This window comes from Phaethon lepturus, unplaced genomic scaffold, assembly GCF_000687285.1.
Source record: "Phaethon lepturus isolate BGI_N335 unplaced genomic scaffold, ASM68728v1 scaffold1796, whole genome shotgun sequence".
NCBI lineage: Eukaryota > Metazoa > Chordata > Aves > Phaethontiformes > Phaethontidae > Phaethon > Phaethon lepturus.
Window position 1 is genome coordinate 2,601 of NW_010548069.1, and position 14,832 is coordinate 17,432.

The window sequence follows — 14,832 nt, forward strand, 5'->3', positions numbered from 1 at the left end:
CGGCCGCTGGTGCGGGGGCTGGCGGGACCATCCTCCACCTGCCCCGTCCGCCCGCGCGGAGGGACCTCCTCTGTGTGCAGGGGTTGGTGTTTCCATCGGACGAGGAAAAGCTGTGCCTGAGTGAAGTAGTAGTTAAATCCTGAAGGGATGTGTCTGCGTGGACAAGGTTTCCTTTTGGTGCTGATGCGAATGCTGGTATTCAGGACAACACTGAAGGACGGGTTTGAATGCACCCGAGTGCTCCATTGCCCAAAAGTCATTGGGAGGCGAGGAACAGCCGCCCCAGCAAGGGCTGGGACAAGGTTTCTTCTTTTCATCATCCTGCCCTTGAGTCCTCCCATGTCCAGGGACACATCTCACAGCCTTCCCGCCCATGGCTGCATCCCCACTCAAGCCCCGTTTGAGAAAAATGAATCGATGAAGCCACCCCACCCCGGGGAAGCCAGGGATGCCGTGGTCGGCTCCCGGCCCCCCGCTGCCGCCTGGACCCCGCCAGCCCCACCTGGCCTTTGTGCTGGAGGCTGTTGCTCTGAACACTTCAGCCTCCAATTTCCAGTCATAAATCAGCTTGCTGCTCTGGAAACTCGTGGAATGGTAGATTTTATTGAGATCCATGCCAACAACCATTTGCTGTGAGAGTGACAACCAAATTTTACGCTGTCCGTGTTGTGGGGTCCTTATTTTACCAGGCAGTATTTGGAAAATAACCTGGGAATGACATCCGTGGCATCTGGGGATGGAAGTTTGCTGAAACTTCTCTGTCTTCATTCCCTTGACACTTTGGGCAAACATCCTCCCTCCTTCCTTCCATCTCCCCCAGCCCTTTGTCCCCCCACCCCAGTCATCTGCGCCCCACTGCGTATGTGTGTGTACGTATATATTGGGGCTCCAAAGCTGCAAGGCACCATGCTCCACATGCAAACGCCAGTGAAACCGCTGTTATTTGCACTTTATTTCATTGCTATCACCCAGCTAAACCTGCCTGGATTAACAACAACATGCTCTGCCCGGCGCTGCAGGACCGAGCTCTTGTCTGGGCGTTGCTGAAGCTGGATGGGAGAAGGTCGGGCAGATAAAGCCCGAGGACGTATTTCTAACACGTGTCCTCTCTTCGTTTCTGCAGCCCGGGGCAGTCTCCAGCCGTGGTCTCAGGGTGTCATCGCTGTGGTTGTGTTTCTAGTCCTGGTGGCCATCGCTTTCGTGGTCAATAGGTTCTGGTGTAAGGAGAAAGTGTAAGTGTGGGAGCCCCGGGGGTTGCTTCGGGCTGGGCTTAGCTGCCTCTGCATGGGTGACTTCCAGCTGCCTCCGTCCCTGTGCCAGGGCTGGGGACACCGTGATCGCTGTGCCAGGAGCCGGGTGGGGAGAGCAAAGACTCCCTGTCCCGGTCTCCCTGTCCTCTTCTCCCTGTGCTGGTCTCTGCTCCCTGTTACTTATTGCCAGGTCCGAGCTTGCACCGTCCGGATGCTGCCGTGAGAAAGCGCTGCGCTGGGGATGGGAGAGCCGCAGCATCGCGGCTGGTTTACACGGGCACGTGTCTCGGGGGGGCTGGCCTGAGCCTGATTTCCTATGGATTCCAGGGTGCAGTTCCCAGGTGCCTTATGATTGTGGGAAAACAAACCCAAACCAGCTTTGTTCGCAAAGCAGACCGAGACAAGTCAGCACCGAGAGGAGCTGGGAGAAGAGCGAGGTAGCCGAGCAAAGCCACAGGCTGCTGGCCCTGCTCAGCTGACCCAGGCTAACTGGCTAAGTTGCAGTAACTCGATCTTGAATCTGAGCCCAAACTCAACAGGGGCTGAAGATCTGAAGTGCCCTATAGCCTGGGTCCTGGTTCCTTTGCACCGGCACGGGCACTTTGGGCCAGGGACAGTGTTTCCCACCTCCACCAGCACCCAGACGCCTCTTCCCCGCCCAAGGCTCCACCGGTGGGGTCGGGCTCTGCTTGTGAGGAGGCTGAGGAGGGCTCGGGGGGGATGGAGGCTTGTTTTAATTAATCTGGCCTCTCTTCAGAGGAGCCGGCAGTGAGGCTCGGCGGGCTGGCGCGCTGCCAGCCCCGCGCTGTCACTGTGACAGCAGCGATCAGCGCAAGCCGCTGCCCTGTTCTATGCCAGCCTGTTCCTCGAAAAAGCCTCTGAAATCGCCCTTGGGCGAGCGCTGGAGGAGGCAGGGATGTGCGCGAAGGGTGGACCTGCCACCCGCCCTCCACAGCTAACCCCCCCCCGGCGCGGGTCGGGCCAGGGGCTCACTCCAAAAGCCGAGCTTTTAGGCTCTGGCTGAGGTCGAACACCTGGACCCTGCCCCACGGGTCCTTTGGTGAGCAATCCAGGCTCGCATCCAAGAGGAAGACGCTTGGCTTAGCACGCGCGGACGTGCACACGTGCAACCCTCCTGTGCCAGGGCTGCGGTGCTGGCAGAGCCTCGGCGTTTCTCGCTGTCAGCTGGGACTGTAGAGGACTATTTTGCAACAGATTACATAGAAGATGACTGGAAAAACCAGTTAGTGGGAGAAAACAATCCCAGGTATTGTCAAATGAGTCTTGCTGACTGCCAGCCCGGCACTTGGGAGTCCCAGCTCCAGTGCCAGGGGTTGGCACTCGGCGTCTGGGCATGGCCCCTGCTGACCTGCTGCCAGGGTATCTCTCCTCACCCATGTCCTGCTGGGAAGGGGACTGAGCTGGGTGTTCGAGGCCAGTATCACATATCCAGGTCCCTTATCGTCTCGGTGGTGTTGGAGCAGTCCCTTCCTCTGCACTGTTGCCATCACGAGCTGCTCCCTGGCATGGCCCCACCATTGCTCTCTCTCAACTCCTCTCTTCTCCCCCTCCAGGGAAAACGTTGAGACGGTGGTGAGCGTCGAGGACAAGCAGGAAGCCGTCACATCCAACGGCCATGAAGGGAGATACCTAACCGCTGCAGCAGACTTCAGGTGAAGGACTTGCTCAGACCTCTGACCCACGGGCTCTCAGGCTCTGCTCTGTCCCCCTGAGGACAGCTCAGATGTGCAGAGCCATGGTGTCTCCCACACGGGGTCTCACATGTCCCATGTGCCTGGTTCTGGGGCTTTTATTCTCTCCAGGGACTAAGGAGAAGTTGGTGAGGGAGCATCGCCTCCTCCCTGGTCTCCCCTCATCCCTGCAGCTGAGCCCCATGGTCCATCCACCGCCCTGCAACCTGCTACACCACATTTTTCTTACACTACATCTCACCTTTCACACTGGGGCAAAGGAGCCACCCAAAGCGGCTATAGGTCACCACACAGATTCTGACTGTCAAAACAGTCCTTGCTAGAAATTAGAGCAATTCCCAGCCCATGCTTGGCTCTCCTCCTGGCAGCGGGAGGCATTCCTTGCCTTGCGCCTCACTCAATGCACGGCCAGCACCAGCAAGGTCAGGGCCCCAACGGTGGCTTCGGGGAGGCTGGTCTTGCTGGGGGCGAGCTCACCGCTGTCTTTCTCCCTCCCGACGCAGATCCAAAGAGAGCCAGCATGCCTACGAGAACACCCTGGAGCCCGAGGAGAGGGTGATCACCACCGCCATGTAGCAGGCACCCTGGCCGGCAGCCCTCCTTCCTCCTCTCACTTTGCTTCCCGCTCTCGTGATGGGGCATTTTCGCAGGGACCCTCTGCACCGGCATCCCCTGTGCGCGGCGGATCCCTGACCTCTCCACGGCACCGCCGCCTCCAGTTCTTTTCCCTTCCCACCTGGGGACGTGCTCTTCCGCCTCGGGGGCTGGTGTCCACGTGGGCATCAGTCGCCAGGAGAAGTCTTGAGGTGCCACCTCCACTGCCCGGCAGTCACCCCACCTGGTTGGCGAGGCTGACGTCCCCGGTCCCAGTGGGGTGCTGACCTGCTCCAGACATGGAGGGGTCCCCGCTGGGTGCCTGGGACCTCCCCGCACCCCCAGCCACCCTCCGGGGAGCTGCTGATGGAAAACCCACTCCCTTCTCCCCATTTCACCCTCCTTTTTATGACCTACACCATGCATTTTAATGTCAGAACAAACCTTCTCCCCTGTACATATCTTCCCCGTGAGCAATAAAGAGAATTGTTGCCCATCTGACAGCAAAGTGGTCATTTTGCTAATCACCCAAAGGACTTTCTGGCATCTCGCAGTGCTCCCAGCCTTCAGGCAGCTCCGGAAGGAAAGGACACTGGGGAAGGTGGTGGTGGGGGTGGGAAGGGTGCTTAGACACAGGTCAGCATACCCCTCCTGCGTAGGATCCATCTTTTATTTCCTCACTTGGATGAAGCCAAGAGTGCTTTTCTGTGTGTCTGTGTGTCAACAGGGGAGAGAAAAAGGTGGAGCATTTTGTTTGCTCAGCATTTGGACCACCCCAGAGCCGCGAAGGGCTGTACGGGGAGATGAGCATCATTCCCCTCTGTTTGCCAGGTGGGGAAACTGAGACACAGCACCAACACAGCACTTCCCAGCGCTGCATAACGGGTGAAAGGCAACGCTCCCTGAATCCCGCCGACCCACAGCCAGCTGGGGACCATTCCCAGGGCTGCAGGCTGCGAATGCCAATCAGTTACTGGTGTTGCCAGGATGTGGCCGGGGGCTGCTCCCGGGCAGTGCTGGCTCTCCCCGGGGCAGCCTCATGGTGCAACCCGCTCCTGCCAGTCTGCTCGTTAACCAGGGTCTATTTTTTGCTGTGGTGGGGACAGCACTGGGACCACTGTGGGAGCAATGAGTGCTCCCAAGCCACGGTGTTTGCAGATGGAGATGAGAGACCTGCAACGCCTTGGCCTTCCCTGGGACATCAGCTGCCCAAGCGGCATGCAGGGTCCTTCCTTTGAGCAGCGAGGAAAGGGTTAAGGAGCTCTGCAATCAAGGGCAGCCCAGGGCCTCCAGGTGGAGCAGGGCTGGGAGGGATGAGATGGGTGTTTATGAGAGGGGCATTTTTGGCAGCCCCTGGGTTTGGGGTAGTGGGGTGGTTTTGGGGCTCTGCTGTGCTTGGGGCTGTGCAAATGCAAGGGGGAGGAGGTGGCAGGAGGACGTTGGGTGCCCGAGTCACTTCTTGCTCTCCCTTTCTGCTGAGCATTGAGGCAAGGAGAACTGTTAGACCCGCTGTGAAATCGCAGCTGTGACGGGTTTGGGTCTGGGGGAGCCCTGACCTCAGCTCAGGAGGTGCTTTGGAGGCCCGTCTGCAGGCAGCGGTGCCAGAAGCAGGCAAGGCTGTATCAGGGCTGGAGGTACCTCTCTGCCTCTCACGAGCAGAGCTCCCGCTCTGTGCGTTTCGACCCCGAATGGGCTTTCCTGCTGCAAGGGCTGTTCCTTGCTCCTCTGCCTGTGACCTGAAAAGCCCTGAGCCTGTCCTGGAGGAGGTGCTGCCCAGCACAGCGCAGGCAGCCGGCTTCTTTCCCAGGCACGGGCTTGCAAAACTCTCTGTTTTCCTGCAGCACCGAAACCTGATGGGTATTCCCCAAAGTGAAGATGTGACAGTCCTGCTGGGGAGCTTAGCCCCAAACGGGCCACTTCCCACTGCTGGGAGCCCTCTGGGATGGAGCAGGGAGCTGGGGCTGGAGCCTGGTGCCACCACTTGCCACGAGCCACTCTCATTTCCCACAGGTGAAGCTGTCGATGTCCCTAACAGGTGGTGATGCAAAAATTCAGGCATGGAAGTAAAACAAGAGCCTTCCAGTAACAGACCTGCCCTGAAAGGCATCGCCCTGAAAAGCCTCACGTAGGCAAGGGTTTTGAAAATTTCTCAGGGCATTGAGAAATCGCAGGTTCAGTTGAGAAATTGCACGGGGGTAGAAGAAAACAGGCAGAAGGCTTGGAGGGGTCAAGCCCTCCGGTGCGGAGGCGTGACGGCTGCCGTCCCCAGCATCACGTCGGAACTGTTCCCTTCCACGACCTTCCCGTGGGCAGCTGGACGCTGAGCCAGCCCCAGGCTGTCCCCTGGACCTTCCCGCTGCTGGCCCTGATGGGTGCTGCTCTCTGGCTTTTCTCTCGCAGGTGCCGAACTTCACACGGGTTTGGAAGAAAACAAGCTCCCCGGAGCTGCGCGGTAATGCTTCGCTCAGCAGGGTTTAAGGAGGATTAGCCATTGCGTGTTCCTGCTGCGTCAGCAGTCGGGCTGGGGGCTGGGGGTGTGGCGAGAGGAGGGGAACCCGTTAATTTTTACCTCTCGGTTGCAAAAGGAGTTAGAAACGGCATCTTTATAATGAGTAACAGCGGGAGTTTATTCCCTGCCCCGTGCACGCCCTGAATACGTGACGAATGCCCGAGTTGTTCCCCCAGCAGCGCCTGGGTGCGGGTCTGCAGTGGAGGTGTGCTGGGGGCTTGGTGGGACCCTTTCCCCAAGGATTCCTCCCGCGGTCGTAGGTCCAGGCAAGCAGAGGGACGGGGCTTTACCACCTCACGTTTTGGGCTAGCCCAGGAACCTTGATGTTCGGTCTTATCCCAGCCAGCGCCCCTTCAGAGCTCACTTTCCTGGGGAAAACATCTTTTGTAAGAGCCACTGTGTTACCTCCCTGGTGGGACCTCACCTCCGCGCAGTCCGTGACGCCGTCCTGCCTCGGTTTCCCTTGTCTGTCAAGCACGGCCCAGGGCTGGCTGTGCGAAGCGGGCTGCCTCCCCGCGAGCCGTGCAGCCGGCTCATGGCTGCTTCTCGGTGTGATCCTAAAAAGAACAAAAGGGAGCGAGCATAAACGAAATTTATTGTTGGAAAATCTTAATTAGATTTTAAGCCCCAAAGGGAGAAAAATGAGGTATTATCTGACACAGCTAATGAGTGTTAAGGGTCCATTGTTATATTTCTTGTTTACCTTTCTGTGCTAGCTGATACGGCCCGGATCCTCGCCTGTACTGCCATAATTAGGATATCTCATCTCTCGCTGATAGGGTCGGGGATGCTCTTTATAGTACAACACTGTCGCATGCGTCCCCAGCATGATGAGCGTGATTGGGAAGGCAACTTCTGGCATCTCAGTGCTCTCACCCGCCGTGTTGACCCTGTGAGCTGGGGGATGCCCCCCAGAGCCGGGGCTCTGCCTGATAGTCCCCAGGTGATGGGCACCTCCAACAGCATCGGTGTCTTCTCTGAAGGGCCCTGGGCCAACTTGCCTGGGGGCCAAATCCTCCCCAACACCTCTCTCCATGCAGTATGGGGGGGTGACCGTGTCCTCCACATGTCATCCCACACCCACTGATGAAGGAGAAGGACACCCATGGGTACCCCATCCTAACCCTCACTCTGTTAATGCCAGTATCTCTGAAGCTTGGGCTTCAGGAAGGTGTTTAGGGTTGGGACCTACTGTGGACAGGATAGTCATCTTTTGGGCCAAAGATACTCAGGGTGGTCTTTTTGCATTACCACCTTGTTACAGGATGTATCACAGCTTTTCTCTGAGGCCTAGGAGGGTGAAACTCATCTCTTGGACCCTCAGATAACGGGGCATCTTGTTGAAAGCCACCTTTACTCTGATGCTTCCCCCAATCTCTCCTGAGGCTCTTTAGCTGTGGAGGTTTAAGATGTTTCTGTTCCAGCTGTGACCACAACCCTGGAGCAGCTTGGGCAGGTAGATGCCTACCCATAAAAATGATAAATTATATAACTTATATATAACAATATAAATTATTCCAAGGTGGTTTAATTAAAGACTTGTTGTATGCAGGTAAACCGCTGCTAGAAGGACCACCAGCTCCAACCCTGTCCCTGAGCAGCGTAGCCTGGGCTTTATGTCCTGACATTGGGCACCTTGATACCCAAGCGATGTGATTTGGACCTCCAGAAGCAAAAAGGGAGCCCGTCCCACCATTGCGGTCCTTTGGGCTGGGGAAGGAGCCCAGCCACCCAGGTGGGAGCCGGGAGGGCGGTGTGTAGGGGTGGCTGTGTGTGGGCAAGGGGGTTGCAAAGTTTTTGGTCTCGATTCAAGCCACTGAAAGCCAGAAGTAAAATACCATCCATTGTTGGTTTATACACCCGTAGTAGCCAAACAAACATCCCCGGAGCCTGTCCTTATCACTTTATTACACCTGCTAGAGTGAATAGATTAAAGAGGACGAGGGAGGGGGGAGAAAGCAGAAGAATCCAGCAGAAAAACTGGGTTTTGGGATTGTTAATTATTCTCTGGGGTCTCTAATCTTTAACTGGCAAACAGCATCACTAACTGTCTTAAAGCCCCTCCTGGAACATCCTGATAATAAGCCATCTGCATGAAGGCACCCCGTTATCTGCCCTCCTCCAGCCGCCTGTGACATGGCTGGAGTGGGAGATAATGAATGTGTGGTGTGTAATAACGACACGTCATTCATGATTATCGGCCTGATACCCAACCTTTTAGCTCCATTGTTTGTGCTTCAAAAAAGCAGAAAAAAAAAAAAAAGACAGAAAAAATGAAAAGGAGGAGGGAAAGAAGAAAAAGGCGAATTTTTGGTGCTACGGGCTGTCCCGAGGCCCCTGAAGTGTCTCCCTGCTAAAGGGGCTGGCTCTCGTAGCATCTCCCAGAGGGTTCAGTGGTACCCTGGAAGGACTCGCCCCTGGACTGGCGGCTGCTGTAGACATTGTGATGGAGGGACAGAGCCAAGATGGCACAGAAATGTCACCGCCTGGTACGGAGACATTTGGGGTAAACACGCGGGCGATTCGATCCATGTCAGTGGGTGCTGCCTGGCTCCTCGCGCTGCTTTCTGCTGCCCTGGAAGCCGTTTAGCGGTGGCTTGGCAGAGGAGGTTATCTTGAACATGCTGCTGTCCAGAAACTGCCAGCATTTGAAGGCGGGAGAGATGTTTGGGTTGCCTCGTTTGACCTGAACGAACTGAAAAGTGGGAGAATTTTCTCTTGGTTGCTGCTGCATTACGGCTCCATGATGCATTGGACATCTGAAGGCGGGAGAGATGTTTAGGTTGCCTCGTTTGACCTGAATGAACTGAAAAGTGGGAGAATTTTCTCTTGGCTGCTGCTGCATTACGGCTCCATGATGCATTGGTGCTGCGAGATCTTTCCCCCAAAGCTCTAATCCTTCGAACTGCAAACCTGGATTAAGGGTGATTCTTAACAGGGAGAGCCTTTAAAGTGTTTGGCTCAGGTTACCTCAATTATTGTCAGAACTGCCTGGATTAAGGATCTTTTTTTTTTTTTGCATTAAAAATGTCAGGAGTTTCTCCTCTCTTTCCCAAGCAGATTTCCCAGAGCAGTTTTCCTGGGGAAGGTCTCTGCTGGAAGTGGTTGGGGTTTGGCCGTTCCTGACAGTCAGGAGGACTCTCAGAAACCAAATGGGCAGCCTCATTCATGGCAATGGGTAGGGTGATGGCCTCAAAACACAGGGCTGGGAAGCCAAGCAGGGCACTGTACGGATGCAGGGATGGGCAGCAGCTGTGGGTCTTCATTGGATCTAACTTTTCCTGCTCTGGCCTTAATCCCTCCATGCCCAAACAGAAGGTGCCGTAGGACATCTTCAGGTGCCACCTAGTTTCCTTTGCAACCCGCCACCGAGGAGACTGGGCCGGGTATTTGTGGCCAAGCGCTCCCCAAGCTCGTAGCTTGGACCGCAAGCCCGAGCGTGGATGAGCAGAGCTGCAAGGCGGCTCACTGGCTCCTGGCTGGGTGGGCGGCCGAAACGCCTGACAAATAGGGCCAGTTAATGAAAAGCTGCATCAAGCTGCTGCCCTCCGACAGCCTCGCTGTGCGGGAGGTGGGGAGGAGGAGAGCTGCAGTCTGACCCTTGAGACCAGCCTGAGTCCACCCTCCACGTGCGAGGGTGGTGGCAGCAGCACCCACGCAGCTGCACCTGGGGTGAGAAGGGGAGGGAGCGGGGAGAAGAGGAGCTCTGACTCCATCTGCCCGGCAAAATAAATACAGGCTGCACCTTGCTGGTTATTCACCGCACCCCCGGCCCGTTAGGTACCAAGACAGCCAAAACGAAGGCTCAGATCCTGCCCTGGAGAGTTCTGTTTCTCAAACTGGGGATGCAGCGGGCGGCAGAGCGGGGGGTCAGGGGGGTGCAGGGGTTTATGCAGATGTGAAGATGCTCAGATTTGCCTGTCCTGGTCTGGCTACAAGCAGAGCTGACCTGCTCAGACAGACAGACATGATTTGGTTATGTTTGCACCTACACTGATGCTATCGCCATAGGCGAGAGCTGGACAAACAGCCTTGGCTCTCAGCATGGTGTGGCACTTGTGCAGCCCTCCGTGCCTCAGTTTCCCCTGATGTCTGCTGGCCGGCCGGGCACTCGCAGTGACAAGCTTTCCCTGTGCCATGGGTAACAGCACCATCGTGCTGGGGACCGTGGTGGAGCACTGCCGGCTCTGCTGCCCCGCAGGGCTGAGCGCGGGGACGGGGATGCCCCTAGGGACGGGGCCCACCAGCCGCCCTGCTGGGCCTGGCCATGCTCCCTGCAAGCCCAGGGAGGTTTGCCAGGGACCGAGGAGGACTTTGGTTTTTCCTGGGTCTCCCACTGCCACCTAGTGATCTATTGAGCACCCCAGACCTGCAGACGGTCCCCCTTGGCCTGGGAGCTCACCTAGGGCTGGTGCTGGGGGGGAGGCCCTGCAGTGGGTCCCTGCACCCCCAAAACGAGCCTGGCCCCAGGACCAGAACCCACCTGCAGCCTTTGGGCAGCTCACTTATGTACTGAGCAGTCAGTTCTCAGCCTCTGCAGAGAAGGGCTTAAGACAGACTTGTGCTCCCTCTTGGGACTTTTTTTTTTCTTTTTGCAAACTGATTTTGGTTTTGCCGCCAGCATTTGACAGGGGTGTGTGTGATGATTTCTGTTTTGCTTTGTTTGACCCCAGATCATTTCAGCTCCTTACCATGGAAACTCCCAGAGGCAGTGAGGTGAGGACTTGGTGACCCATGGTATGGGAGGAGTGGAAACAGGTTCCTCAGGTTCACCGGGAGCAAACCCGTTGAAACAACCCTTGTGGCTTGAGAAACACTGGCAGGGCTGCACCCTTGGGCACAGCCTTGCCCTTGGGTTTCCGGGACTCATCCTGTACCCGCCTTGGCCCGCAAGTGCAAAGGAAGCCAAAGCCACTCTTGGGGAGCACCTCCACGAGGTGTTGCTCTCGTTTTAGAGGGAAGAGGAGGACAAGGCTGACCGCATGTCATGCTGAGGGCAGTGAGTGCTTTCTGCAGGTTAGCTGGTCTCTGCACTGGCTCCTGAGCACCCTCAGCTCAAGGAAGTTCAGCGTCAGGGCAGAAAAACCCGTTGGCTTTCATCTGCCTAACAGTGGCCACAGCGCCGGGCCCAGGATGGATTAGGGGGAATGATTTGGAGGGTGGTGCGTGGGGATGCACAGTGGCTGCAGGGAGGACCTCTCCAGCCCCGGCACACCCAGGTTGGAGACAGAGGAGGGACATCGTTCTCTGGCAGTGTCCAGGCTTTAGATATCCGTGCAAACCACGCTGGCATCGTTCACCGCCGTGCCCGAGCAGGGAACTGGAGATGGTGCAAATGCCGAGGCAGGGGAGAGAAGTCCTGCCAGGCAGCGTGCGAGGGCAGGTTGGAGGTGAGGACATGAGCAGGACGTGGAGGATGCCTGGGGAAGTGAAAGCTGAGCCACAGCCATGCTGTGAAACCCCCTTAGCAGAGCCGTTCCCATGCAAGGGCGGGTCCTGGAACTGCTGGGTTTGGTGTGTGTGCGAGGGGGCTCAGCGTGCCCCCCCAGATGGCAGCAGGGAGGGAGGTTAATGTGAGAGGTCCGAGATGGCCAGGTCTGCTTGGTGTCCCCGTCTTAAACTTCTGGGTGCAGGGTGGTCCTTGGGAAAGCACTTGCCCCCTGCTGTGGTACCCCACCAGGTCAGTGAATCTTCTTCAGATGCAGGTGGATCCCGTTTCTGGACCTGAGGGTGATCTGTGGCATCAGCACGGGAGGCTTGGACGGGTCAGGGGAGAGTTTGAAGCGGAGCAGGGTCAGGGCCAAATCCACCTTCATCTCATTCATGGCGAACTGCTGCCTGATGCAGTTCCTGCGGAGAGGATGACAAAGGCTTCATTGAGGATGATTGCAGCCTTCATCCCCGACTGCCCCCAAGCTGGGCTCAGCCCATGAGTGAGCTGGGGGACCTCCAGCTGCTGTGAGGATGATGCCACAGCTTATCTAGGAATCTTCTGATGCCACAGCAAAATGCACCCAACCTCTGTGGTGGGGTATTGCTGGTTTTTATTAATAAGCATTGAAAAAAGATATGAGATTGAGAGAACTGGGGCTTACTTCACTAAAAAGTGCTGCATGGATCCAGCTAAAAACCCAGACACCTCAAAAAGGTTATTTTTGGCTCTGTGTGGAGTATCTCGTCTTGCAAGTTACTGAGACCTCAGTACCCTTCATCTGTCTATTGATACAGCATAGGAACCACAGAGACTGGGATCCAGCTTGGCTTTGATGTGCACTGGATATTCGCCCCTAAACAAGGCAGCCTGCGTTCCCAACACAGGCAACAGAAAATGCAAACTTCTCCACAAATCCACAAGAAAATTGTGTGAAACCCTACAGTGACCACAGAGCTTGGCGTGCGGGAAATGCTCTGGAGCTGATGGAGTTATGGTGGGGATCCTGGTACGGAAAGCCTGTTTGAGTTGGCCAAGTCAACTTGGTTTATGGGCACGGAGGGGGGATCAGCCTCAGGAGCTCGGCTCTGAGCTAGGTTTCCCATGCAAGGCAGCCTACAGGGAAGGAGAGGGAGGAAGGATCTCCCACCTGGATCCAGCAGAGAAAGGCAGGAAAGCATGGGAGTGCCTCTGTGCTGAGTTCTCTGGAGAAAAGCTCAGGGGATCATACATCTGTGAGAGCAACAAAGGCTGTTTAGTCAGTGTTGGCTCTGATATGAGCAGCACCAGATTCTTCCTCGGTCCCCAAGGTAGGGCTGGATGTGGCCCCTGCTGCCCCAGAGGAGCTGCAGCTGACATTTGTCCCTCTGCAAAGCCAACCAGGTAAATGAGAAGAGGGCACTGGTGGCCATGTGGATATTCCCCTTGGAGAGATCCAGATCATCCACTACAGCACCCAGGATGCCTGCAAGCATTTACTCATCCATAGCAGCAATGATCAAGTCAGACTCCCTCCTGCCCAGAGATGCCTGATCCTGCGTCTCCAGAGAGGCACTGGAGAGCAGCAGCTGTGGACCCTCCTTCAAATTTCCCAGATAATTCTTTCCTTGCAGCCTCTACGACATCAGCTTCGGATCACACACTGCCTGGAGGGCTTGGGACTTCTCATGCCACACCGAGACGTAAGTCTATCCGGGGCAGATGAAAGCAACCTGAGTATCTCTGTGTCACCATGCATGAAGACAGACTATTCAGCACCCTTTCCCAGCACTTTGTCACGTTCAAAGCCTTTGAGTTTTTTGGTAACTTCATTGCATTCAGATATGGACTGTTGGAATAAGAGGGGGGAAAAAAACCCCAAACATGGCAGGGAGGCACAGGCTGCCTTGTTCAAGGGGGTGAATGTTTGGGCTCAGAGATCATCTGCCCCTTCTTGTTTATAACAAAGGCAAAATACCTCAGGGTCCTCCCACACATCCTGGTTCCTGTGAATAGCAAATATGTTCAGTCCAACCTGGCAGCCTGGAAAAGAAAAATGAGAAAAGGCTCGTGACACCTCAGAGTGAAGACCCAGGAGAGGTGTTTGTGGGATGCTCTACCTCCCTGGGCTCTGCAGGGGCTGTTGCAGGAGATCTGGCAGGGATGATGCCCAGCCTGTCCAAGCAGATCACCTCCTGAAACTCTCACATGGAAGAAACAGTGTCCTCAGAGAGGGGCCCCATTTTGGTACCAGTGGATGAGCTTTTACTCTTGGCCAGGATCAACACGCTGCAAGTCCCCTTTGAGCTCTGTGAACACCCCAGTGTCCTGGAGCATGTCCTTGGACTCTTTCTAGCCACCCTTCTGGGAGAGCTGTGATGCTGAGCTGTGGTGGCCCTGTACAGCCCTTTGACGAGAGACGAGAGGCTGGAAGACCCACCAGCCCCTCCACACAGCAGCTCTAGTGAGGATGCCCCACTTGTCACAGACAGCAGCACGAAGGATGAACAAACTCAACAGACCTGCTGGCAAGCTGCATCCATCAGAAAATGTGACACGTTTAGAGATGTATTGGGACACGGAAGGAATTGGTGTGAACAGGCACAAGCTCTCTTTGATGCACATTGTGGTGTAAGTCATCTTCCCAAGGTCCTCCCTGAAAGCAGACTGGGGGGTCAGGCTGTATTTGAGTGGCAGCAATGAGGACACCAGCAATGGGGACTGGGTGGGCTGGACTACAGGGTCTCCTGTTGGGTTTTCTCCTTCTCCCAGTCCTTCCTTTGCTGCCAGCATTGCTACATGAAAAGCAGAATTCCCCAGTGCAGAGGCAGTAAAAGGTGGATGAAATTTCCTTCTCAGGATGAGTGAAAAGAGTTCAGAGTAAAGGAATAAAAAGTCCTAGCTCACCACTCAATGGTATCTTGGTCCCCCAGGATCCCCTGGGTCTCCTCCCAGCACCGTTGCTGGTACTCTGGATATAACGACAGGCAGTACAAGAGCCAGGAGAACCCACTGGCTGTGGTATCATGACCCACAAACATGAATGTGTCCACCTCGGAACGCAGGTCCTCATCAGATAGCCCAACTCCATTTGCATCCTGATGGAAGGGACAGTATATCATTCTCCAGCGCACATTAATTGGACTTGCTCCTCTGGGCATAAAAATAACCCCAGATGCTAATGAAGAAGGGCCCATTTTGGTGTCTCTTCTATCTCCGGGTATGTCAGCAAGTAAGCCAGTAGAAAATATATCCAATACATGTGAGAACAGTCAGACCCGCTGACTGCTGACTCTGCAGTCAACAGAGCTACAGCGTGGGGCTTTGGTGGGATACCAGGTCCCAGTCCTTCAGCAG

The 14,832-nt window shown here is 55.9% G+C and overlaps 2 protein-coding genes across 2 annotated transcripts in view; one reads left to right on the forward strand and one right to left on the reverse strand.

The window, feature by feature from the left end:
• The first annotated feature begins 183 nt into the window (after nucleotides 1–183).
• Nucleotides 184–3,538, forward strand: PDZK1IP1 (PDZK1 interacting protein 1). Its single transcript, XM_010289819.1, has 4 exons — nucleotides 184–350; nucleotides 1,122–1,232; nucleotides 2,825–2,923; nucleotides 3,466–3,538. Exons 1-4 carry the CDS (start codon nucleotides 184–186, stop codon nucleotides 3,536–3,538), a joined length of 450 nt encoding a protein of 149 aa, XP_010288121.1.
• Nucleotides 3,539–11,746: 8,208 nt separating this feature from the next.
• The window catches only part of LOC104622900 (cytochrome P450 4B1-like), a 9,287-nt gene continuing 6,201 nt past the window's right edge, over nucleotides 11,747–14,832 (reverse strand). Inside the window, 5 exon segments of the mRNA XM_010289820.1 lie at nucleotides 11,747–11,915; nucleotides 12,647–12,729; nucleotides 13,454–13,518; nucleotides 13,998–14,131; nucleotides 14,383–14,573. Of these exon segments, the coding sequence (XP_010288122.1) occupies nucleotides 11,747–11,915; nucleotides 12,647–12,729; nucleotides 13,454–13,518; nucleotides 13,998–14,131; nucleotides 14,383–14,573 (642 nt within the window).

Bases quoted from the DNA above. Each gene is read 5' to 3' on its own strand.
- PDZK1IP1 (XM_010289819.1), top strand. From the start codon at position 184: ATGCGAATGCTGGTATTCAGGACAACACTGAAGGACGGGTTTGAATGC. The intron at 351-1,121 runs CACATCTCACAG...CTTCGTTTCTGC, and splicing joins AGTCCTCCCATGTCCAGGGA to AGCCCGGGGCAGTCTCCAGC. The intron at 1,233-2,824 runs GTAAGTGTGGGA...CTCCCCCTCCAG, and splicing joins TTCTGGTGTAAGGAGAAAGT to GGAAAACGTTGAGACGGTGG.